Source organism: Anolis sagrei, chromosome 2 (genome assembly GCF_037176765.1).
Source record: "Anolis sagrei isolate rAnoSag1 chromosome 2, rAnoSag1.mat, whole genome shotgun sequence".
Lineage (NCBI taxonomy): Eukaryota > Metazoa > Chordata > Lepidosauria > Squamata > Dactyloidae > Anolis > Anolis sagrei.
Genome location: NC_090022.1, coordinates 231603817 through 231631213, shown reverse-complemented (window position 1 = coordinate 231631213; position 27397 = coordinate 231603817). Strand labels below are relative to the sequence as shown.

Below are 27397 nucleotides of genomic sequence, written 5' to 3'. Positions count from 1 at the left end.
TCATTCTAGTAAAGAGAAGGAAATAGACTTGACATGAATGCATCCATTAAAAGAGTAGTAATAATTAAGACAATTGCCCAGTTAAAGCCATTTTAGAAATGGAAGGACATCACAGGGGTCATGGGACACTGTGATCTTTCTGCCCTTCATGAGTAGAAAGGGAAATCTGACCACAGAAACATAGACAAACTGTAGATTTTCTCCCTTGAAGTTTCACTTTGCTGGTGGTGCTCCATGGATAGCAAGAACAAAAGGGGAACATTTTCAAGAAGGTTGAAGAAAACTTTGCATCTGTCAAATTTTTGATGGGAAGAAGACAAAATCAAATGGAAATCTGGCAGTTCAGTGATTTTTTAGGGGAAAAGAATAAGGAAATGGTCTCATGCCCCCTTTTCCTTCCTGGACAACCAATCAACAAGCTTTCAAGACACTACTTTAAAAAAAATGGTTGTCGAAATGTTTTTCTGTTATTGCTATATCAAAATGCATTACAAACCAGAGCATAAGAAACACTAAATTTAAATATATGTTGTTCAAAACATACTCAGAAATATGCTGGGTTCAAATAATTTTCACCCTACACACACAGTTGTATACACAGTCCAAGATATTTCAGTTAAACTATTTCACAATGCTAATATTTAGAACTTATATAGCCCAGAGTACTTGAAAAAATAGTGGACAAGTATACATTGGTAAAACATTCCCTAGATTCAGTAGGTAAACAGTATATCACAGAACTTTACCAAAAGGTTTAATTTGATGTATACTGTGTCTTAGATGAAGATAAATATAAAAGATGCAAAATGAGATATTCTTACATCTAACTGTCAAAATTTTAAATATGATTATTATCCGAAAGCAAAGGTCAACATCAGACAACAGAGTAAACTAAGCCACACATGTGACAAAGAAGATCTCTTGCATTTTTGCATTCTATTCATGCTCTAATTGGGCAGAGTTTGATAATTGAAAATTATTGGACTACAACTTCCAGAATCCCTTAGTCCTAAAACCTGAATTTAATGGTGAGAGAGACTGTTGCTAGAAATATTCACCTTTAAATGATACAAGTCTATATGGGAGAGAAGAGAGATTGTCGTAAGATCTGAGTCCTGATTGATATAGCTTGCAAGGAAGCTGCTCTTCAAGGCATGTCTCTTGATTTAAGATAGTTTGCTCCCATTAAAGCCAATAGGACACAATTAGACTGAACTGAAACATTCCAACTTTAAGTGGTTAGTGGCTATGAGTATCTCTATGTATACAAAAGGACATAAATTAAAGAATTAAACAACTAGCATCTCTTTGTACCTTCAGAGACAAAAGCAGAAGCAGTTAAAGCAGTAATGAAATCCAGTTTCCGTGGTAATTTCATGCCTGAGAATATTTTACTTTTAATTAGTAGCTACAATGCCATCCCAGTCAATCCGAAGGCATGATTTATTCTCACTTTTACTTCTTCGTTTTTTAAGAAAAAAGATTATTAAACACATTAAAACCAGTAATTAAACTACAGCTTTTAATTTTTAATAGGCAATGGTTGTTATCTTTGTAGAAAAGCAGCTTCATAATATAGAAAAGCTGCATTAGAGCTCCTAAGTGGCTGTTAAGAAAACTGTAAGTAGAGATAATTATAAAGCCAGTTTTGTAACCTAAAGCCTTTTTGAAAAAGAAACATTCTTGTCATTTATGCTACTAAGTGGCTGTTGCTTGACTGTTATCCATAAGGTGAATGAGATGAAAGAGAATCTGGGCCCTTCTAGACGTGCATTAAAACCCAAGGGGAAGTGGGTTAAAGGGAAGAGGGTGCCTAAATGATGTTTAGCCAAAGTGTGGGAGGAATCAAGCCAACACCACAAGGACATGAGCATGCATCGTTGGGGACATTATTATACCTCCCCTCTAATAAGGCTGAAGGTAATACATTAAATTCTGCTAGGATGAATGCTATTCTGTATTTTGGTAGGGTTGAAATGTTAAAATGACTTGCTAACATAAAATACTAACCACTGTCTCTGAATTCAAAATATATAGTAGCTGCACTGGCATGGTACTGCAGCTCATTATCTATAATTTGCTGATATATTTCCTGTTTTGTTTTCATGTATCCCATTGCCAAAATAGTGGTTCATGAGAAACCCAGTTTACCTAGTTTCTCATCCAGTGTCTTTTCCCATCTAGAATGGTGCGTGTCAGTTAATACTAAGGGAGCCAATCCCACTGGGATAAAAAAAAATTAGCCAGAAATTTAATTTAAGGATCAATGCCTGGGACTCAAGTGAAATTTACCCTGTTTCTAAGTGCATTTTGCACACAACTAGAAAGGCCAAGGATAGATCTCAAATATTTTGTGTGTGGATTCCATGGCAGCAAAATTACTATATGCACACCACTGTGCACCATATAGCATCTGTGGCAATACCTTAGCATTGAAGGCTTGTTGTCCTCCTTTAACAAAAAAAGAAGGATGTAAGTGACTTGATACTTCTCTGAGCATTTGCAATGGCATTAGTAGATTGAGCTATCCGAGAACCTGAGGCTTGAAAAGTCACTCCCAAATATTTATAAGATTTGACCTGCTCAATTGCTCACTTATTTGCCACTTATGTATACTCAATTTCCTAGTAAACACTAGGACTTTGTGCTTATTGTAGTTAATTACTAGATTTTCTATTTTGCAATAACTACCCAAAGCATTTAATAACTGCCACAAGCCAATGCAATTTAAATAGAGAAGTTCCATATCATCTGCATAAAGGAGAGTTGAGAAAGGTCTACTTGCTAAGCTAAAAGGATGGAAATTTGAAAAAGAGAGATTCCTAGCCAAAGAGTTAATGCAAATATAAAACAAAGGAGGCACCAGCACACAACCTTTCTTACACTTGCATGTGTTGGGATGGCCTTGATCAAGTGGCCTACCCTGTTACATCTCACTTTCAAACATGTTTTTGCATAAACGCTACAAATCAAAATCAATAGGTGCCTGTCAATATTAGTTATCTACCACATCTGGCACAACCTGTCTCAGAGAATCATATCAAATGCAGACTTCAGGTCAATGAAGGCTGTATAAAGGGCTCTCTTATTCCTAAATGAATATTTATCCATAAGATGGTGTAAAACTATAACATGATCTCCAGTAGAGCATGCCAGTCTAAAACCTACCTGCTCATCTCTTCCAACCAGACTGATAGTTTTCAAAAGGGTGATGAGCATACAGCTTGCTGATTACACTTAGCAAGCTAATTGGTCTTTAGTTTTCAGAAGCTGATCTTTTCCCTCTCTTATCTACTGGAATAATGATAGTGAGCCCCCAGTCTTCTGATATACATGAAAACTGATCTATGCACATGAATAATGCTACTAGGACTGTGGCCCACCAACTCTTATTTACTATAAACATCTCAGGAGGGATATTGTCACTCCCTAGTGCTTTACCCACCTTAAGCTTAGAAATAAGACTATTGATTTCAGAGGTGTAGACAGGGGGAAGTTATCTAACTATGTAGGGAGAGGAAAGATCCTTTCCTACCCAGATATTATTCTTCCACTTACATTACAGCAGTCTAGGATTTCTGCCAACATGGGTGCAAAATATATCCCAATTAATGGTTTTACATGTTCTCTGACTCTGCAGTTTAATACTATATAGTTATGTCTTTTCGAGCTGTCTGTCGATCTACCATGCAAAATATCTCCTATGCGATCTGAATTCTGGCTGTTCTAATAGCATAAAGATGTTGAAAAGACCAGATGTGCTTAAAGTACTTGTGGCTTTTAGAACCATACCACTCATTCATTTCTGAAAAATACACCCACTTGATTAGAAATAAGCAGTTCATCATGGTATATTGTGCTAGTTAGAGTATGTAAGCTACCTATTTTTCAAGAGGTCTTTCTTGAAGAGTATGAAGAACACAAGACTGAAATACTTTTTATGCTGATAACTTCCCTCCCCATTTTTATATAACAAATATCTCAAGAAATTGTGTATGTATCACCTCAGGAAACAAGGCTACCTTTAAAAAAGAGAGAACTTCAGATAGCATCTAATTTGGGAAAAGGATTTGATTTTTATTCAATTCTCCACTGCCACCTTGTGGAACACTTAGACCCATTAAGCCTGTTGGTTGGTTTCATCCTAAAGATCAAAATACTGTGAAAAAAGCTTGATTTTTGTTTTGTTTCATCTCCATAAATTAATTCTTCTCCCTTGTTTATAGTTTTGACTGCATTTAGCTTCCAGATTACTCATAAAACACATCTTGCTTTCAGCTGGCAATTATATTTACAAAATATAGTGTTCATAAATAAATAAATGGGAAATCTAACCTGGCAGTACATTCTAAAAAAATAATTAGCTGAGAAAATGAAGAGTAAATCTCCCCCATGATCTGGGCTATTAAAAAATCTGGAAGCTAAGTGCAAATGTTTTAGATGTGCAAAGAAAAGCATACTTTGATTGTATTTCATTCCTGACTTAAGTGAATTAACTTCTCTTGTTTCTGAAAGGATTCTATAATAAAAACAAGCTTCTTAAATGGAAATAAATGCATAACTGTCTTCCTTCAAACAAAGAAAAAATCCTTTGTAACTATATTAGAATCTTTTGCATTTGCACCTTAGTAAAATACCATCATTTATGAGCTTTTTGAAAAATCAGTGTGACTATCATCTAGTGTCTTATGTATGTTGATTTGGATACCCCTTTGGAAAGTTTTTAGAGAATGCTTGATGTCTGTAACTTTGAAACTATTGGTTGTTAAAAGTCATCTGAAAGACTTGAAAAACACACAATTTTAGTCACATTGTGCCATTTGTTGTTGTTGTTGTTGTTGTTGTTGTTGTTGTTGTTTTGTGCTTTCAAGTTGTTTCTGACTTATGGCTCCCCGGAACTTGGATGGGAAACTGCTAATGAATATGCCATGTAGGTTATAATTCAGAGGAAGGAACTGGCAAAATCACCTGTGAGTAGTCCTTGCTAAGAAAACACCATGCAATTCATAGGATCACCATAAGGTGATTACTGACTTGGAGGTGTGTGTGGCGCACACACAACCACACAGAGGAAACCTATCTTAGAGTTTTCTTCTTCTGAGGTTGAAAATGTGTGATTTGTTCAAACTCATCCAGTGGATTTCCATTGCTGAGTGGGGATTTGAGCCCTGGTCTCACTGAGTCCTAGCCCACCACCACTCAAATCATTACACCACTCTTCCTCTCCTGTACCATTTAGTCTAGAAAAAGGAAAGCCTACCACTAATTATTTTAAAAGCATATTGGCAACCACATATGCATTCAAACATTGATTGTTTTGAGCAGAATCTCAGTGAGATGAATACTTCAATATTTGTTGTAATGTGCTTTGAACTTTATATTGAGATGCAGGCAATATTTCACAGACTTCCTGTACTGAAATGGGAGCTAGCTGTCTTATAAAAAGGTTCAAAGGGGGTTCAAAGGTTCAAAAGCTCAAGTAAAACTTTCAGGAAAATTTATTCTCAAACAGGACCAGACAGTAAGTTTTGTATATATGAACAGATGTTAAGAAAGGGGCGGGGGGACCCACACAAAAACTTAAGAATCAGAACTCACCCAGTACTTTTTCATTTGAATTCTATAATGCTCGGAAGTCAGTTTCATTTTCAGTGAAAGTGAGGCGAAGCCAAAAAGTTGGCCATTCCTCTTGAAATTAAGAAGAGATAGGCTGCCTCTCACCATGAAGAGAGGATAGCAGCAGGGCGGGATTGGCTGAGTGAGCTGGGAAAGAAACCGAGAGAGAATTGTGGGAAATATAGTTTGGGAAGGCAAGGAGCCCTATGTCAGAGAATTCAAAAGGCACTTTCGTAAGCTACATTTCCCAAAATTCTGCTCAACATCAGAAAGCCCCAATGAGGATAGGGGAGAGCTATTTTCCCTCCATAGCAACAGCCAGCCAGCCATGCAATTTACAATTCTACAAAGAGGACTGACTGATACTTCAGTACTAGTAAGTAAAGCTATGCTGGGCTGGGAAGAAATCCCTAAATTGATGCTCTAGTGATTAAAGACATTCAATGATACAGCTGTTATGGCTTTTTTAAAAAAAAGGTTTTGTCAAAACGTTTTTTAAAATCCAAAAATTAGTAGATGTATGAATATTTCTGAAACTTGGGAGTAATGATCCCCCGTTATCTTGTGTCATTGTATAGAAAATTCAAATTCTCAACTACAAATTATCTTGTAGGTTTTTTAAAAGTTGTTTGTAAACACTTTGAAAATTTCCCAAAAATCAGTGGATGAGTGACATGTTCTGAAACTTGATGGGCTAACAGTGATTATTTTGTTCTATAATCGTAGCAAGTTTCATGACAATAGCTCTAACAATGAGGAAGGAGCCCCTGAAGTTTCCCCATGGGTACAATTACTTAACAAAAAGTAACAGAAAAGTAGTTAACTTATTATAGTTACGATATGGACCCCATCCAATTTCTTAAACATTTTAGAAATGATTTTTCCCCAATTTTGTAATGAGTATTGAAACATTTTTTAATTGATTGCATAGGCCTACCAGACAGCCAACCCATTGAAATATGATGCAATGAAGCTAGACACTCAACTGATGCACTCACTTGATCATGTGTAATTTATGTATACTATTTACGGAACTAGCTGTTCATCTGCTCTATGTTATTTTCAATGGGATGTCTGACATTTGGATAAACATCTTGTTGAAAGTGGACAATACATCCAAAAACATATATGAATACAGTAATTATTTCTGCCACTTGCAATGGCATACACATGTAAGTGTACATTCGAAAGGACCCAGATCCACAATGTATCCATTATTTTTCAATCTTATTAATACTTTTGTATCTCCTCACAGAGATATGTGAAAAATGAGTTGAAAAGTGAGTTGAAAAGGAGCATTAAAGCTTGATCCCATAAGCTTTGCTTCTTAGGCAAGTTCCGTTTAACACTACATGAGAAAAACAATAGAGATATCTGGGTGGACAACTTACCAATTTCAGTTGGAAGATCTGTGATCTGATTACTGGATAACTCTAGTATTTTCAGTTCCTGAAATAAGGCGATGTAGGCTGGAATGATTGAGATCATGGTATTGTTTATATGCCATTCTTGTAGATGTGTTTGTTCTTTCAGTGAATCTGGGAATTCCTAGACAGAAAAGATTTCAGATGGTAAAGTCTTCCTTTTTTGGAAAAAAAATCAATGGTCTTTATTTAGAAATTTGTTGGGATGTTTAGATATAGGCCAACATTATCCAAAATGTTGGCCTATATCTAAACTATGTTTCATTATCTGATTCACACCTGTCCAAAGGTTGCAGAAAGTTTGTCATAAAGGTTTCGCCCATATTTTTTACAACATTCACTGTTCCTGGACAAAATGCACTCTAATTTTTCCTAAGGTTTTCTTTTTAATAGAAAAAAAGGTGGTTTGCTGAGATGGTCCTATGGTCTGGTGAATAAATTTAAACAATCTTTAAACTTTTTTTTTTAGAGTTGTGGAGTGATAGTTCAAAAGTACATTCACAAATGCACTGTAGAAATGTTATTTGGTTTCTTTGCTAACAAAAAATAGAACCATCAACAACAAATACAACTTCGTGACACATTTGTCCTATCTGAAAGAGCCAGTGAGATTTTACGCATGGGCCAAATAGCTGTTGATGAAATTGATACACATCGCAAAGACAGAACCCAGCAAAATGTTACCTATCTTCATTCCAATCCAATTTTGGACCCCTCAAATTGCTCTTAAGTGAAATTTACAGAAAGAAGCGATCTAGTCACAGATGAGAGCCATGGTCTAAATGCCATAAGATTCTAGTATTTTTCACAGGAAAAAGCTCACTTCAACATGTATGTACGTATTTCAAATAATAATATTCCTGGGAAATATGGAAACTGTAAAGTGTAAAGAAATATAATAGCCAGCCTTTTTAAATGAGTTCCTGTTTCTTGCTATCAGAATAATGCAACAGAATGACTGTATCCCTTCCTATTCCAATAATAATTGTAGGTTAACTCAAGCCTCATCTACATAGACCCTATAATCCATATTTATGGGATTATAAATGAGAAGGTGGCCAAATAACACGTGCCAATAATCTGTGTAGAACTGCTCTAAATAGGGGAAACCCATGTTTAAAAAGATATGAGACTTTACCAGTTTTCCATGCGGTGCACTGGTATGAATGACACCAGTGCATAACTGCATTTAAAGCCTTGGGCATCTCTGCAGCTGTATGTATGTGCAGGGGGGAGGGGGGCAGTGAAAACCTCTGGCAGAGGTTTTTCACCGGAGCAATGGAGACAAGAGGAGACTCTGTAAGATAATGTTTTCTAAAAACCCTGAAACACCCTCTGTGAGAATTCTAGAAATGCTCAACATACTCATGTATAAGTCTAGAAATTTTGGTCAAACAATCAACTCCCCGGAGCAATGGAGACAAAACCTAAGTCAACTTATCTATGGATCAATGTGAGTTCTGTAGCTTATCTCTTCTTTAAAAAGAAATAATCTCCTTTTCCAACAACCTCATCAGTTGAGGCTTTTCTTGGCAGCATGCACCAGTGCTATGATAGTTTAACCACAGAGCTCACCAGCTCCCATCCCATGACATGGTACTACTTCCAGGGTGACTCCATGGCTTAATTATCATGGAACCAGCATCTGTCGCCACCTCAGTAACACAGGAGGCCTCCTATGGTGCATTAGCACAATCAGGAGAAGCCAGGTGGCCAACACTTGCCTCCATGGGATGGGGTTATTGGTGAGTCAGGTGATGTGGGGACTGGGGCAATGGGTTCCCCATGCCCCCAACAAACACTGCTAGATTCACCATGATCCATAGCAATTCCAGCAATCTGTATAATAAGATCATAAGTAGAGTGGCACAAGGCAAGAGCTTAATCTATACGGGAGAACATAAAAGAAGTACTGACCTCCCTCTATTCCAGTGGTTCTCAACCTGTGGGTCCCCAGATGTTTTGGCCTTCAACTCCCAGAAATCCTAACAGCTGGTAAACTGGCTGAGATTTCTGGGAGTTGTAGGCCAAAACACCTGGGGACCCACAGGTTGAGAACCACTGCTCTATTCTCTCTGAAATGTCTCTACTTCTGACCTGTTAAAATGATTGTGTGGTGATATGGATATTTTTCCCTATACAAAGAATAATCCTTGACTTATCCATGGGTCACATTAAAAATCCATAATTTTGGTCCTGCAACCTGTCCTTGGCTTATATTTGAGTATAAACAATAATGAAATAATTTTAAAGAATTAAATGAAGAAAGGAAGGTAAACAGAATGCAGTTTGTGGTACATTCTAGGAAGCTGGTGTGATGGCTGTACTGTTGTCTTTAAAAGATTAACTGAAATAACTTTATATTAAAGTTAACATATCCTTCCTAGAAGGAACTAAAATAAGTTTTATAGTGTAAAAAACAATAAATGGAAAATAGAAAAAAGCAGAAAAATACCAATATGTAAAGGACACTGGAAAACCTATTATAAATGGCTTTTCAGAATGATGCTTACTGTCACATATATGCCTTTGCTTTCCCTGAGCCCAAGCTTATATGGCATTTTAGTATTTGGTTTACAAATGAAAGGAACTGAAATTTACACAGACTTCCTTTTGGCTCTGCTCTCCAGTTCCCTCGTGTTCTTCAATAATCTTCAATCACTACATAGAAGCCAGCAGGAAGCTGATAAATTACTCCTCAAAGAGAACCCCTAAAAAGTCCAGTCTTCATCTTTAATGAAAGGACAATGTGGAAACCCACTATATTTACAGTAGCATTTGGAAACAAGCTATACTGGGTAGTTCTTCTAGCAGTAAATATATTATGTGCGGTCTCTATTGTCAGAGGGGAAACAATTCCCTAATGCAATTTTTGTTGCTGTTGTGTGTCTTCAAGTCATTTCTGAATCATGGCAATCCTAAAGAGAACATATCATGGGGCAAAATTTGTTCAGAGGGAATTTGCCTTTATCTTTCTTGGAAGCTGGGGTGTGACTTGCCCAAGGTCACCCAATGGGTTTCCATAGCTAAGCAGGGATTCAAATCTCCAGTCATAGTCTAATGCTCCAATACACCACACTGGCTCTTTCCTGATATAAGCAGCATCCAAAGTTAAGTTTGCCTATCTCCAAAAGAAGGATATAGACAAGACATATGTATAGACTTATTTGATTTCTTTGATAGTCTTTGTGAGAAGTGATTTAAAGTAGTCACAACAGTTATCCTATACAAATGTTAATGCTTAACCCCAAAATCCTGTGTCATTATTGTAACTCCAGTATCTGAGATATGGTCATCATAGCTATATCAGACAAGCGTTCCACACTTATCTACCTTCAAAGCCCGGCACTGCCCTGCTGAAGCTTTCCAAGACTCTGGAGACCACTGAGCTAGGAAATGATGTTGGCAGGATGCTCCCACTGTGACATGCCTTGAGAACAAGCAGATGGAGAGAACACTTGGGGTCCTATCAGAACTGCTTGTTCCAAGGCACCCCATGATTGGAAGTGTGCTGCGGATGTCGTTTCCCAGTTCCCTGGTTTACAGAATCCTGGAAAGAAATCGGTTATGGAACTGCCACATTTTGCAGAGTCCTGCAGTTCATGAACATAAATTTGATTCACCAGGTATCACAAGTCCAGCTCATGATATCGTAATTCCCTCACAGAATGCCAATCAAAGAGTACTGAATACACCAGATACAGTTATAACAGTATCTTTCTACAATAACTGTCATGATTCTATCCTACAGTGTCCTGGAATGTGTTGTTTATAAATTAGACTTCTCTACTAGAGAGTTCTAGTGCGCTGTTCCAGCTATAGCAGAGAATTCTAAATGCTTCACCAGCCTACAAATCCCAGGACTCCCTAGGAAAGAGTTATGATACCTAACAGGGTATTAAGGTAAAGCAAAAGGTTTTCCCCTGACATTAAATTCAGTTGTGTCTGACTCTGGGGGTGGTGCTCATCTCCATTTCTAAGCCGAAGAGCCAGCGTTGTCTGTAGACACCTCCAAGGTCATGTGGCCGGCATGACTACATTGAGCACCGTTACCTTCCCACCGGAGCGGTATCTATTGACCTACTCACATTTGCATGTTTTCAAACTGCCAGGTTGAGGTGGCAGTTTAACCCACTGCACCACCTGGAGCTCAGTGTTAAACACAGTATTAAACTACTATAACTGTGATGCATATGGTGATGCACATAGTAAAACAATACAAACAATATAAAACAACATATTCTCCCAAGAAGAACAAATTGTCAGATACAATGAACTAGCATCATGCCAATATTTAAGCATTGGCTAATTCCATCCCGTCAAGTTAAGATGGCTGTGGAAGGGCCATCTTAACTTGTTATCAAAGAATAATACTGGGGACAGATGGGTCTTGCTGGGGAGAACATTCCCTTAAGAAAAGCACAACAACCAAGAAGACTGAGGAGCCTGGGCAAGCATTAGCATTGTAAGCCACCTTTGGTTCACTTGCAGAGAAAGGTGGGATACAAATATTTTAAATAAATAAAAATAAATAAATCAGTGGGCACCAGATGCTAATGCCTATTAATTTGCAGCATGGATGCTACTGTAATATGATTCCTTCCCATGCTTCTTAGCTGTATTACTGATATGAGTGCCACATTGTGAAAAGAAGCCATGGCATGAACTTAGCAATATTGGAAGAAACCATAGACAACAGCCACAATGTTGCTAAAGGTAAAATGAGAAAGTCTGTGTATCATCTTCTATCATCTTCTATTGTCCTGAACAGACAATAAAAATACATTCATAAGCCCAAGAGAATTTGGATTGCATTAGTTCAGGCCATTCCACATCAGCAGCAACGTGGACAGAAAAACATGAACATGAAATTGTCTGAAGTTTATTCTTTCTGTTTTGGTTTCTGGAAGCTTTCAGACACAAACTTGCTATTTACAGCAACAACAACAAAAATAGTGTCATATCCAATGCAGTTATGAGCTGTTAGGGAAAAGGTGGGCAATGCGTCTCTCTCCCTATGCTACTGGACTAGAGCTATCATCATCCTTCACTATTGACAATGCCTGCTATGTACAGCTGAGGTTGAAGTCCAACATCATCCCTAGAGCCACAAGTTGCCCACCTCTGTACTATGAAATAAAACAACTAGCCAAAAGAATTTAGGTGTACTAAGCCTGCTTTCAATTGAACATCTAATACTGAAATACTCTGGCCAATGTGATGAATGTGTCATAATGTGAAAAAGTTTCATAACTGCCCAAATGTTGTACCCATTCAATCACTGTACTTACTGTCCACTGCTCCCCTGACAGTTGAAAAACAAACTTGTTTCTTTTTTTCTCTGTCTCATTCAACAAGGCAATCTTTGTTGCAAGTGGTGAGTTCTTTTCAAGCTTATCCAAAATTCTGTTAGCATCTACAAAACCGTTATTCAGATATGCAGCTTGTGGAATGCCTTTTCTTCTGCATTCTAGCATAACGTCCCATTCTTGCCTTATCCTGAAACAGGACAAATGAAAACATGTTTCTTTCTACCTCTCCTCAACAAAAAATACATGTAGTTACATCACTCATTGCTTTCGCCTTTATAGGCAGTACTTTTAATAACACAACAAGAAGTTGTGGCTATCTATGCAATAGTCAGAAGTAAAAAAAATCATAGTAATGTATGGAACATTTGGGTTTTGGCCATTGTCCTGGATCAGTATCTGATGTATTCGAAACACCAGAACACCTCCATGCCATGAGTTCCATAGCCAAGGTAAAGTCAATGAAAACATTAGGAGGTCCTGCATAGAAACCAAGATAAAGGTCAAAATGCATGGACTATTCCCTCAAAGTGTTTACAAGAGATAGTCCTGTTACTGTCTTTCATTACCTTATCACATGGAACTTTTTAAGCATCCAAGGATGCTTTGCTGCCACCCCAGCTATGGGTGGGCACACTGCCAACAGAGGTCCCGCCCACAACTGGAGTGGAAGCATCATACCTCACCTTTTCAGTTACTTTTAAAATACCCCGTTTTCTCTCTCCTTTTTCCATTTTCCTCCTTCATCCTTACCTTACTTCAGTTGGTTCAAACATATTTCAAAGTGAAAAAAAAGTTTGCACTCAACTCAGCAGACTCAGGCATAAGTAAATCGCTGCAGCCTCTCCTAGACTCTTCCACATTAATAACCTTTGGTCTTCTGTTCACACATGTGATGCCAGAAATTTGAGGTTTTTCAAAGTCCCGTAGGTACCAAGGGACTCCTTGCAAGCCTCGCTAACTGTGGATGTTTCAGGATGGAAATCAGGAATCTTACCAGGTTGAAGGCAAAAGACAGGGTTGTTTATTCAGAAGGGGCACTTGTACATGAATGGGTGCTCAAAGGGCACAAGCGCAAAGTATAATAGTAAAACAGACATCTTTATACACTAGAGATCTCATACGTTAACACTGATACATTTTGAACCTCCCTCCCTTCCCCCAATGAGCCACTGCTGAAAAGCTAGCCGGCACTTTTCCAGGCCTCTAATTGGTTTAGAGGCAGTGCATGCCCTGATTGGTGGAGGTGGTGATTATGCAGTTTGGGATCTCTTCTACAGCCAATGAGAGTGTAATCAAAGGGGGCCAGGAGCAATTTGCTATAAAAATATAGAAATATAAAAGAGTTCATGTGATGTCTTAATATAGCTTTCCAGATAGAAAAGGGGGTGAAAGAAGAGGGGGCCCACTGGGGCTGCATGCAGGGCATGAAAGGTTATTTACCTTATTTGTTTTAATTCATTCCTCTGCACTCATACACACATTCACGTAAGGAGAAAAAGAAAAATAAATATAGAAAGATACTTTGTGAAGTAGAGGGTCTGGAAATGGAAGTATATGAAGAGCAGTTGTAGCAGTTTGGGGTGGGATCATGAGGGCAATCTCCATCAAAGCTCTGGAGGTTCACTGCTGCGGACCAGCTCATGCTGAATAGCTGAGCCAGGATGTGTGTATGTGTGGGAAGTTGTGGACTGTGGAGTTGAGGTTGCTGTTGGTCCTGGGAGGCTCAAAGGAAGCTGCAGGGTTGGTGGCCATTGTAGTTCATTTGGGCCCTCCATCCTTGGAAAACTATGTCTTCCTTGGGATAGACCAGTGTCTTTCTTTTATTAGGGGTGGGGGTGGTCCTATTCGACAACATATGGATGTTGTTTATCTACATCTGTCTTGTTTGTTCTTTTATCTGTGATATAAAGGAGTATATGTGATTGTGTGGTATAACTGTACTTTGATTTAGCTATGCTGTATATTTCTGTTGTAATTTTTTACCCTTGTCTGCTACATGGATATGTTGTATATCACAAATGGTATGGAATATTTCTAAAATAAATTTTAAAAACAATATAGACATATATTAAAAAGTACTTCCATTTCCTTGCATAGAATGCAGATTTAATAGCTACAAGCCTCTGTGCCATTAACAGGTCATACAGCTGAGCCACTAGTATAGCAACCAGGGATCTTCTGTTTTTTGACACACCGTTTTGGCACTAAAGAAATGTTGCATAGTAGTAATACAGTTTTAAATAGACATAAGCCAAAGGTCATCTACTCAATGCCTCTTGTTGAGAGTGACTTTGCTGGTGGAGTTTCTAATGTAAACAGGAAAAGATCACCAGCACAGCAGGGAATTCATATGAGCAAGACAATGGCTATTTGGAGAGGTCATGCAGGCATTACTGTGAAAAGCAACAAAATGTCACCCTAATATCACCAAATACAAATAGGCCCAAGAGAATCGTGCACTGCAAGTTCTCTATAAGCCTTCAGTAAGCCAGAGCTGCTAATGAGATGCAAACACTTTTGAAGAGATACAAAAGAGGGAAAGTAGCTAGGAGGTGAAATACACACAGAAACTTTAAACATATGGTGAGACTGATAGAGAAAGAACTAAAACCAGAAAGAACTCCATACAAAATCAAGCCCAAAACATTAGGTTTAAAAATTAATTTGAAAAATGATAAGCATTAAAATGGAAAAATAATTAACTGCCACTAATACTAATAACATTAGGAATGGTCACCTAGAAGACTCTTTCTTCCATTGCTCCTAGATTATTGAATGACCTCCTGGAAGAGATTTGACAGCTGAGAATGTTGTTTGAATTTAAAGTAGTATTAAGGACCAGTCTTTTTTAGCAAGTCTATTCAAGTTATTTTTAGATTATGATTTTTCAATCATGTATTTTAAATTATGTACTGTTTGTTTTAATATGTGTTGATTGTATAAGTTCTTTTAAATTGCTATTTCAACTAGGTAGATAGAAGCCGTGGTGGTGTAATTACCCTTGTGCCAGCTGAACTGCTGACCTGAAGACTTGAAGGTCAGTGGTTCAAATCTGTAAGACGGAATGAGCTCCCGTCTGTCAACCCCAGCTTCCCAATCGCAGACATGAGAAAACCCTCCCACTGGTATCCCCTGGACAACATCCTTGCAGATGACAAATTCTCTCACACCAGCAGTATATTCTCAATTCGCTTCTGACATGATAAAAAAACTAGACAGAATATATGTTAGGTGTGTTTAACTGATTGAATATGTGGTATTATGTAAAATATTATTGTTCCCCCACTCAATTCATGGGGAGAGGTAGATAAGAAATAACAACAGCTACTACTACTTCTACTATTTAAAATCATTTAATTGAATGAGTTGTCATTATCAAATTGCTATTAAAACATTAGTTTCATGGTTTTTTTTTAATTTTCAAGGTAGACTGTGAATTTTATGGGGAATAAAGGTGAAGTTGTCATCATTGACTTTAGTGGCTCATTTTGTTATTGTTATCTTTTCTTTAGTTGTTTTTTTTTTGTTTTTGTTTTTTGAAGTTGCCTCTTCAAGAAAAAGCATTAACATTTGTTTTAAAAAATCATACAGAGAACTTGGTGATAATTTTGTCCATTATTTTGAGCATGAAACAAAGTTTGTGTACTTGTATCAGAAAGCAAAGGTGTCACTATCTCAACTGCAATACAACTGTCTTGGTTCGCTCCTGACATGATAAATAAATAAATACTATCTCATCCACACATGTATATAATTCCAGATTTTAGAGTGCATTGGATTCCAGAATTCTGCATAAGGGATATGCAGCTTGTAATTCAAAAACCATCAGAATAGGCTGATGCTTTCCCCTCCTCCACTCCACAAGACCTGAGTGTATGGGGTGGAAAATACAGAAGAACCCTAACCCTAACCCATAGGCAACCTGTGTCCAAACCATGTAGGGCTTTAAAGGTAACAACCAATACTTTGTACATTGCCCAGTAACTGTGTGACCCAATGAACAAGGGGTAAGGGAAAAACAAAATAAGATGGAATAGAAAAGAGGGGGTGAGGGGAGAGATAAAACCACAAGAAAAAGAAATAGTAAAAAAACTTCCGTCTGAATTATGCAGATAGTCAGCACTATGTGAGCAATAAACATACCAAAGGACTACAAAGATGTCCAATAGGATCTGAGTAAGCATAGAGGTAGCATGAGTTTAGCTAAATGAAGCTGCAACCTCACCAAGGCCTTATCTAAACTGCCATATAATGGAATTTCAAACTTCATTATATGGACAGTGTACGCTAGCACTGTGTGATCAATGAAACAAATGTTTCAAAACTCATTACAAAATTAGTGGACATTGACATTTTGTTTCTGAAGTGCTTCTAAAGTGCCCTTAGTGAATTTTTTTGTTACTATAACATGAGTAACGAAATTTCATTCCTTTTTCATAATAGTAATTGTGCAAGTGGGGAATCTTCAGGGGCTCTTTTCTCCCTCAACAGCTATTGGGGTGAAACTTCCTACAATGGTAGAACACATTTACCACTATTATCCCAACAAGTTTCCAAATGTTCCACTAACCTATGAAAAAATGTTTTTATAAAGAACATTTCTTTTAAAACAAACTACAAGAGCAATTTCCTTGGATTTTCTATACAATGACATAAGATAATAGGGGATAATTCCCCCCAACTTTCAAAAATATGCATACATCTAATGATTTTAGGATTGTTTTCAAGTTTTGACAAAACACACACACATATATATGTCAGAATCCAGTTTCCGGAGCCCAGACTTTGGCGCCGAAAACTAGACTCCTGACGTTTCACCCCGATAAGGAATCTGCAGCTGGTGGCCTTGGAGGGAAGCAGTTGTCTGGTGGCGGGAAGCTTTTGCGCGGGGTTTTGGGTTTGGCGGGAGTTCACGTTTTGAACTGGTGGGAGTGTATATAAGGGATTGCCTGCTGCGACCAGGCAATCCCGGCTTTTCTGTGTCTGAGTATCTGATAGTAAAGTTCTTTGTTTGAGTACGATGGAAGTCTCGTGCCATCATTGAGCCCAACTGACGTGAGCTGACATATATATAGGCACAAAAGCTATCTCATTGAATGTCTCTCATATTAACCAATAGAACTTCCATTTAGGGATGTCTTCCCAGCCCAACACAGAGATTTACTTACTAGAAGTATCAGTCAGTCCTCCTCTTTGAAGATTCAACAATTTATTGGAACTCTGGCTGGCTGCTGCCACAGAGGGACAAATCTCTCCCTTATCCTGATTGGGGTATTCTGATGCTGAGCAGAATTCTGGGAAATGTAGGGCCTTTTGAATTCTCTGGCATAGGACTCCTCATCTTCCCAAACTACACTTCCCAGAATTCCATGCTTCCTCAGTCTCTTTCCCAGTGAAAACTGCTTTCTCCCTGCTGCTTCCCTCTCCTAATGATGATAGTCCAGGAATTTAAAGAGAAAAGGTAGCTTTTTTGGCTTGGCTTGGCTTCATTGCACTGAAAATGAAACTGACTTTTGGGAGGCTTCAGAGATTTCAAACAAAAATGTTTTGGGTAAATTTCAATTCTTAAGTTTTTGGTGCAGGTCATGCCCATACATCAGGTATTGATCCAACTTAGGATGACTAACGAAATTGCACACCTCTTGTGTATACTCATAAAATGCAGTCCAATGCAGTTAAACGCATTACATGGAAATGTAGATGGGGCCTAAAGATAAAGTCAAGTACTGGGGAGGTAGAAAACAACATGGAGAAAGGGAAAAAAGAGATATGGTTGTGTAGAACTGAGAAAAATGATTAATTCAATTATCTATGTTCCTAGTGCTGGGCAAGCAACAATAAATACACTAAAGAATTACAAAGGGATGTATTGCGGCTCACCTCAAATATAATAGAAACCAGAATAAAATCAATAGAGGATGAAAGTTAAAGAGAATTGTAATGCATTTTCTACGAAAAAGATACCCAGGTAGGGGGTGCTAACTTATCAGGTCTAAGGAGATTGCCTTCCCAAAGGGCTGTGGAAGCTTCTGGGTTAAGCAAAAATAAAATCCCAACCTTCTCCAGAGCAGCATTTGCTTTTTCTCCATCCCATTCCATTCTTCTTGAATTGCTTCTCAATCCAGGCTCTTTAATTGCTTCAAGTAGTTCTACTGCTGGATTGGCCTGCCTACAAACAGAGCCATGTTATGCATGACCTTCATTCCTAATCCTTTTCCATACATCTTCCTATCTTATTGTTCCCCTGAATTTGACACAGAAAAAGCCACCCATCCTTTCTATAAAAAAAGATAATGATGATCATCATCATTATCTATTACTTAATGTGCTGCTGTCCCAACACAGTACAGCTGTCCTTATACATTTTTCTCATGGTTTGTCTGCAGTTCTCTTCATTTCCAATTTTGCATTAATATGTGCTTGATTGTACAATAATTCCTCATAAAATTGGTTTTTGTAGCTTAATGCAAAGATTCTGCCAACTAGAAGCTGCCTCTGTGAGTTATGCCTTGTCTTATAACATACAGTTTCCACTCTACCATATTTAACACTGAAAATACTGAAGTTAGCAAGTTTTATGCTGCAATGCCTTCTGGCAGAGTCTGATTTATCCAGTTCAGAAGCAAATGCAAGTCTTCAGTGTATGCCTTTACTAAACACAATTGAGTGATGAACTGCTCGAGGAGGATGTGAAATACAACAAATCCAATACAAGTGCTTGGATTTTTCAGTTGGGCAACAAGGCAGAAAAGTAGGACAAGCCTTTAGACACATCCATATGTGACAGTAAGAAAAGTTTATTCAAACCATTTCATGTAAAGGAACAATAAGTGAGAGATTTATGATGCTATAGGTTCATCCTGTAACCTTATGCACCAGCCAAGTCCCCTCTCAACCATACATTTAAGGACCAAGTGGAGGGTCTTACACACATAGAATATGATAACACCTTATTATCCACAAATTGCACTCCAAACTGTAGCTCAGATGTTTTCACATGTTCATAGTTTTAGCACTATGGTTTCCTGACATTGAAAAGGAATATCATGGTTGTTAATCTTCATAAACCGCCATATATGACATTATTACCACAACCTTTATATACGTAGAGTTGAAAATGGTTAAAGAAGACAGGGGATTAGAGATATTTTATTCTTAATGGTCTTGGTGAAACAGTTTGTCAAAATTAATTTTAGCACACATGATCTTATGGTGCTGTTAAATAAGCTTGAGCATTTTGGTCAGGTCAAATGCCTTTAAAAGTGTGCTTTGAGGATATTTTATGTTCCTCTTCTCTCCTCTAACGAAATATTAGTACTTCTCAAGAACTAATTTTAGCTTATTTTTTGATCTTGTCGTTTTATTATTTGGTGTCATAGTTATCAGTAGTATTCTTGTTTAGCCAGTTTAATATATTTTGATGCATTTTATATACATAGATGACTGAGTTGCCTTAACAGATATATCTAACAAATTTTCAAAATTATTTTGGGCAGATTATCTGCAATAAAAACATATAGGACAAAAAGTTAAAAGTTATAGTTCTTGGTAATTTCTCAACAAGTATCCACAAGGAGCACTTTCACTACAATGATAGAATCTGAAGCCGAAATTCAGTTAACCACGAAGGAGTGGTGTGGGTCTATCACCCAACGCCTTGCTACTATGGCAGCTAAGAATGAATAAACAGACCAGATTTGAAGGCAACAAACAGAGGTTTATTAGCTTTCAGGCCTGAAAGCATATCTGATACAGATAGAGTCTCCACTTTGAAACAACCGGACATACTCTTGCAATGCAGTGCAATACATTTTATCTCCTTTGACAGCCATTCAAAATACCTGTTCCCTCCCCTGAATGGCTGAAAATCAGTCAAGTTGGGATCTGGGCTTTTGTTAGTTGAGGATTCTTGTTGACATCAGAGATGAACAAAGTTTTCCCTCATGGCAGGAAGAATTGAGAGCTGTCATTCATCCATTTGAAGTTAGAGCCATTCAGAGACTCTGTCCAGGTTGGTCTAAATATGGTTAAGGCAATGTAAAGAGTTTGTGATGGGAATATAAGTGAGGTCTCTACACAAAAATTGTAAGCCTCTGAGACAATAAGGAGGCTTATGCAAACAATTCAATTTAAAAACATATAGAACAATACAGATTTCATCAAGGCACTGTTTGGGTGTGACATCTCTCACCACCTGGATAGGCTCAGGAATCTGATCTTCTATGTGTTTCTAAATAAGGTCTTTCCTGCTTACTCTCTTTACCTGGGTGAGTTTATCTCTCAGCAGGACATAGAAATGGTTTCACAAGCACCAACATACTATATTTAAGGCTTTTTCTGTTCATGTCCCTATCAGTGCACCCTAGTCCCATTTAACATAACATGTATGTAAGTTATGCTCCTGTAAAAGTGGAGGTATTCCTCCAGTTTAAGTTTTCAGGTTGAAAATGTGCCCAGACTTGGACATTAGTCAACTCCATGAATTAAAAAATAAGGTGGCCAGCAAAATACTCCCTATTTGGCCAGGGTACTTTCTATGCCTCACAATGCTTTGCTGAGATGGGGTCAGCAAACCATTGTGGGTGAATGGGAGGGGGACTGGAAGATTTGGATTGTCCAGAAAATCACATAGACACTTTTCCTCCTGAATAAGTTGATATGGACTTCAAGTTCAGATAAACTAATCATTAGTAACCATTGCAGTAGCATCACTAGCCAAATAAATTGCCTCTCTTGACCCAGAAAACTAGTATCCAAATCAATTCCTGGACATTTCACTTACAATGTTCTTCTAATCCATAGCCAACCAGGGAAAGCTCAAGTGCTGTGATTAGAATATTGATGTGTCTGATTAACCCAAGAGATGGCTCAGAAATTGGTATGCCACAAGTGTGACCAGTCAGCACATAAAAGCTTTCTGTGGAAGCCAGAGTTTATTGCTACAACTCTAGTTAGTCTGTGTTAAATGAATGGAAATACTGTTGTCACTCTTCATGAATACTTAAACAAAGGCAGTGAATGTTAAGTTTACAGCTGAGGGTAAGTGGCAATCCATGGTTATTGTGATCTAGCTCATGATATTTCTTTTATATCTCTAGATGCCTGAAGTGAAACTGTGTGTATAATCAAATGCATAGTCAGCTCTATCATTAGATAAAGTAAGGCAATGCCCTCAGCAAGCATGATTTGGTTTATAGAAAGATGGCCAATTCCAATTAATATTTATTATTGTCCTATTTTTATTTAAAGCTCAGAAATTATTTTCTCAAACATTTCTAGTCGACATTAAAGTTTCAAGATCCCCCAAAGTAGTTACTATTATAATAACTGTACTTTTCCATTTCTCAAAAGTAACTAGTTACTGATAATCTGAGGTTGGAGCTAAATTGTTAAGAATAACAGATAGTTAATCAAAACTTTGAAGCAATTTGTTAAGAACAGAACATATTAAGGCAAGAGGCACCCTTTTTTTGAGGTTTTTTCATTAGCTGAATCTTTAAATGGAGGAAAACTCAGCAGCATAGACCCAGAAAGACTATTTCCTTTTAAAAAAATTTAGACTGTTCAGTTTTGGATTATCAGAACTCACTGTATAGGATGCAACAATTCATGGTCAGTGGAAATCATGAATCCAGTGCCTGCAGATCTAAACAGTCCACTGTATTTTGACTTGAAGGTTGACCTCAGGGTATTCAAACTGATGAATCAAACTCTCAAAATTTGTTGCTATCATGTGCTTTCAAGACTATTTTACTCATGGCTTTCTTGGCAAGTTTTAGTCAGAGAAAGTTTGTACTTGCTTTCCTCAGAGGCCAAAATAGTATGATGGGCCCAAAATTGGTACTCTGTACCTACAGATTCTGCATACATAGATTCAACTATTTATGGCTTGAACAGTTTTTTTAAAAAAATCCTAAAGGCAAATTCTGATTTTGTTATTTTATATAAGGTACACCATTTTATCACACCCTTGTGTATAATGAGGCTTGAGCATGTGGGTTGGTATCCATGGGGGCAAAGGGGTTGTCTTGGTACTAAGGGCCCACTTTTAGGCTTGTGCATGGATTCGGAGTGGTCAGTTCCTTTCAGCCAATCCAGCTTGTTTGGCTTGGCTGGATGGCCATAACAGCAAGGGTTCGGCCATCACATTTTTTCATCCATTATGGGACCATGGGCAGCTGATCACAGCTCCTCCTCCCCTATTCAGTATCATACAATGGCCTGCTCACAGAGGGTTTCCCTTTGAGCCCTGGCTGTTGACCCAATCAGAAGGGAAGAATGCCACAACATGTCTTACACAAGCTGTGTCTGCTTCCTTAACCCTGTTGCTGAAACACAGGCTCCCTTGAAGGGAAGAAAGGAAAGGATCCCAGGAAATGTGCTTTCTTAACACTGTTGCTGAAACCCAAGCTCCCCTAAAGAGAAAAAAGGAAAGAATCCCAAGAATGTGAAAGGGGGTCTCATAAGTTCCCCATTGCCGCCAATGGGCTGGATTTAGCCTCATATTCCAGCTGTGGACCAAAAACAGCTATCTGGCTACCTGCCCATTTTCGGGAGGCACGCAAAAACAGATACAGGGGTCTACCGGAATTTGGCCAGAAGAAGCAGATCAAGGTTCATTTGAAATGCACAGGCCCATGATTTAAATATATTTTTAAATAAAAATAATCACTGCTTTACTTTGAAGAGTGAGATTTGTTTGTAATGCAAATAGCAAAATTAGGGGATAGCTCTTTCGAAAATTATAAAGCAGAAAGCTAACAGCTAATTGGCAACCCTTCCCCTGCTGATCATTTGTAAGGAATAGGAGAGTTTTTGGGAGAGCAAGGAGATTGATTCTGTCAATTGAAAATTTTCTCTTAACAAAGTTTGAAATGTAGGTTACACTTTATGATTCACATTCTACTAATATAAAAAACATCCAATTTTTCATCATTCCTGTGGTACAGAAAACTGCTAAGGAAGTACAGACAGTGGATATAAAAGTTATTAAATGCTGCCACTGATGTCTCTCATACTTCCTGGCTTGTGTCCTTTACTACCACAGTTGAATCCAGATCACTATTGAAATGGCATGGCTCAGAAGAGAAGCAAGCTTTTGGAAAGAAAAAAAATGTCCCTAAGCAGTAGTAATCTTTGATGGACAAATAAAGGTTACTGGCCAAAATTTCAAACACAAAACCTTTTCTCTGAATATCAGAAGATAAATTTGCTCTTCCAGGGCCATTAAATACTAGTGATGAACTTGCTTTCACTGAACAATCCCATTACAAGTTTATATGTTCTCAAGTCCCATCGGATCTCTACAATATATAACATAAAATGAACCAGAAATGAGTGGATGAGATCGATCATTTATTAATAAGTTAACTGGATTCTTGCTAACCAGGCAGTACTTTTCAACATATTTCATCAATTTTAAAAACAATTACATGATTTTAACAAACTAAGTTTATTCAGGTGAGTCTTTTAAAAGCCTCCTGGCCTGATGTCCTTTATATGAGGACTACCATCCCATAAACTTCTAGTTTAGCTGGAGACAGTTTTACCATTTAATGTCTTCATCAACAAAATCACTTGACATAGCTTAACAATTTCTGTTCAGAGAACTCAAAAACCTTGTATGCTATGAAACTATTATCACAGGAACCATGAATCTTTTGTCCCTCAAATGTTTAGAGACAAAATTCTCACAACCTTTTACCAATGTCTATATTTTGCTGAGATTTCTGGTACATTATGAGCATCAGTTATCTGGAAGCCCAATAGACTCCAGAAGCGTTCACATGAATGACACATGAGACAGTGACATATTTATTTTCTGATGGTTTGATGCACACAAACTTTGTTACACACACAAAATTATTGTAAGTATTGTTTGAAATTATGTTCAAGCTCTGTGTATAAAATCCATAAGAAACATAAATGAATTTTGTGTTTAGACTTAGTTTCCATCTCCAAGATTTATGTATGTAATATATATATTCAAATATAGATATTCCAAAATACCAAACAAAATCTAAAATCTGAAAGATTTCTAGCATTTCAAATAAGGGATAATCAATCTGTAGTTGAAATCCAAAATCTTAGGAGAACCAACGTTTCCCTATACTTGAGAAGGAATAGAGTTATTATGTACTTACAATCAGATGATTAAAAAATATGACAAAACATACTTATAACCATTTACAGAATTCTCAATTCATCTCAACTTACTTCCTAATCGTTTCTTTTTAGTTGCTATCAGCCATGACACATTCAATTAAATAGGAATAGATTGAACACAACTATAGTTTTTTATTCAGCCATAAGCTGCAAGCTCATGTTAACATATATGGGATTCTGCCAACGCTGTAAAATGAATGCAATTTGATTCCACTTTATCTGCAATGACCCAATGCTATGGAATCATGAGATTTGTAGTTTGGAGATGCATTGGCACTCTTTGACAGAGAAGGATAAAGATCTTGAAAAATGACAACTCTCATGATTCCATAGTACTGTGTCATGACAGTTAAAGTGGCATTAAATTGCACTGATACTGCAAAGTTTCATTGAATTTAGTGCCATCTACTTCTGAGAAGACATAACTACAATAGCACTGTAAAAGCATTTTATGACTTCAACATTTACAAATGATCTTTACTGAGCTTGCTTCTTTCACATCAAAAACACTGTCCTGTGACCTAAGCCCATCTGAAAATCTGTTTACAATTCTAGAGAAAAATGAAAATAGCATGGAAAGCCTTTGGGTCTCCAAATTTCTTGCATCACAGAGCTGGAAAAGCTACAGAAAAACAGTATCTAACATGATAAAGTGAATGGAACACTTTGTGCGGAAACAATAAAGCAATTCAGGCTGTTTATTTATCAAAAGGTGGACATTTTAAAGGTTTACCAAATGCATGCATGCTTTGGGGAAAGAAAGTGGACCAAAACAACTCTTATCCACCTTTTGTTCATTACACTAGAGTTTATGATGATACTATGATTTTGGCTGATAGTAAGCTACCCTGAAAAAGTCGTTTTTCCCTAGAATCCAAGCCATCATGGCCACTAGCCATGTCACTGAAGCTAGTACCTATACCTAATCCCACGAAGGAAGCAATATGTCATAGTGCAATGATAAGGCAATCCCTGTCACCTCCAGGTTGGGCAAGGAAACAATCATGCCTGGAAACCCACATAGTCACTGTCATGAATTGTGACAGTATTAAGCTAGACTGATCAAAGGTCTGACTCCAAGTTCCTATAGATTTTATTTCTGCAAGAAGTGGTAGTGTTGTTTACCTTTACACGCCCAATTAGGCTTTGTTTTTTTTTAGATATACAAGGAACTTTTACCGGCAAAAGTATGATAGTTGGGACCCTACACATAGCTGAAACCCGTACGCTGGTTGTGCAACACACATCAGAATGAATGAAAGGAAGTCCGCTTGGACAGCTCCCCCAGCTGCTGGGGCTGCTTTCTTCAAAAAGTGGAAAATGTGCTGGTGGCCGGGGAAGGTTTTTACAAGGCCCTAGTGTGAACAGAGTGACAGGAACTGGATTCCTCCCCCTTCCCCTCTTCTTGTGCTTTCCCCTGCCCGCTTTCTGACAGTGGAGGGGCCGGGGCTCTGGGAGGGCAGGTAGTGTGAGCGTAGACCCCCTCCTCCTCCCTCACAGTTGCATCTCTCACTCGCAGAGCTGTCTCCCACACATGTTCCCTTCATGAATTCTGACACACGGTGCACAACCAATGTAGGGTCCCAGGTATCATATTTTTGCCCTTTTACCTGTGATGAAGGTGCTGCCTCCATCAACTGCTTTGAGTCTCCTTGTGGAGAGAAAAAGTGAGGTATAAATAAGTAATAATAAAGAAATAATAATAATCAATAGAAATACTAGCAGCTAAATGGATCCAGAGGCGGTCTGCTTCTCAGCAGCAATTACTGGGGAACAGTTGGAGAAGTCTGTTGTCTTCATATTCTAGTGTGAAGCAAGTTTGCTTTTTTTCTTATTTAATAGTTAACCTTTCCTTTTCTGATATCTAGCGTGGTTAACACTTTTTAAAACAAAAATATGGATGTTGTTATGAAACTATCTTAATTAAACCCTAGTTTGAGCCATCACATTGCTTTTTAAATTGAAACAAGGTACTTGAAGGTTTTCCTATATCTTGTTCCAAAATAGTAGTGGGATTTGTGTACTGTGTACATGCATTATGGTCACCATTGGCTATGCTGTCTCAAGCAATAGAAAGTCTTGGGTTGTCCCTGTGCAAAGTAAATTTAATAATAGGAAGTGGGTTTAGACTAGATTTTGAAGTATCTCAGCTTAAATATGGTTAAGGGAACCACTTTTTAACTTGCACTACAAGAGAAAATCAACAATCTGTCAAATGCATAGGGAAATAATATAAATCCATCCTGCAAAGATTATCTAATAATTTAATGCCAACCAACTGCTGTTGATTACAACTGACCCACAGTTTGATTTTATAATTCAGTCATCAGACAATTAATCAAAATAACCTCAAAATAAATAAAACATTTCCTTACTTCTCCAATGCACTTTTGGCTATTCTTTCCTTTTCCTTCTTTTGCCGTTCCTTGTGTTTCTTAACACGAATCTCCCACAAACCTCTTACAGTAGAAAAGTCGAATATTATCACCTGATGCCCCATATTGCCGACATTAAGATTCTCCTGTAAGAACAATTTTGTCATGATAATATTCATGTTTTTCAAAATATATACTTATGCAGTTATAAGCAACTAGCTTTAAAAAATAATGACGTTTTGCCCCATGTTGTTGGAAAGATAATCCAGTTTGTGTCACATTTTTAAATGCATCACTATAACTTCTTCCATTCTCACATTTCCTGCAGCACTTGAATTAGACTAAACTCCCACAAGCATACATGCACCATAATTAATTTCTACTTGAGGACAGAAAGCTGAATTTAGGAACAGATTATATTTCATGCAAGCCCTACCATTACATGGCGAGATGGCCAACTTAAGCAGCTGATTTTGGACATCATGAGCGTTATTATGTATGTAAT

The 27397-nt window shown here is 37.6% G+C and overlaps 1 protein-coding gene across 3 annotated transcripts in view; it reads right to left on the bottom strand.

The window, feature by feature from the left end:
- The window catches only part of LRRC2 (leucine rich repeat containing 2), a 67168-nt gene that overhangs the window by 29804 nt on the left and 9967 nt on the right, over nucleotides 1-27397 (bottom strand). For 2 of the 3 annotated variants that reach the window (XM_060762049.2, XM_060762050.2), the window contains exons 2-4: nucleotides 26893-27038; nucleotides 12332-12539; nucleotides 7008-7164 (exon numbers count right to left, since the gene is read on the bottom strand). In XM_060762049.2, coding sequence (XP_060618032.2) covers nucleotides 7008-7164; nucleotides 12332-12539; nucleotides 26893-27017 — 490 coding nt within the window. In that variant the 5' untranslated portion in view covers nucleotides 27018-27038. The remainder of the gene's footprint in view (nucleotides 1-7007; nucleotides 7165-12331; nucleotides 12540-26892; nucleotides 27039-27397) is intronic. The other variant, XM_060762051.2, reaches the window with a different exon arrangement.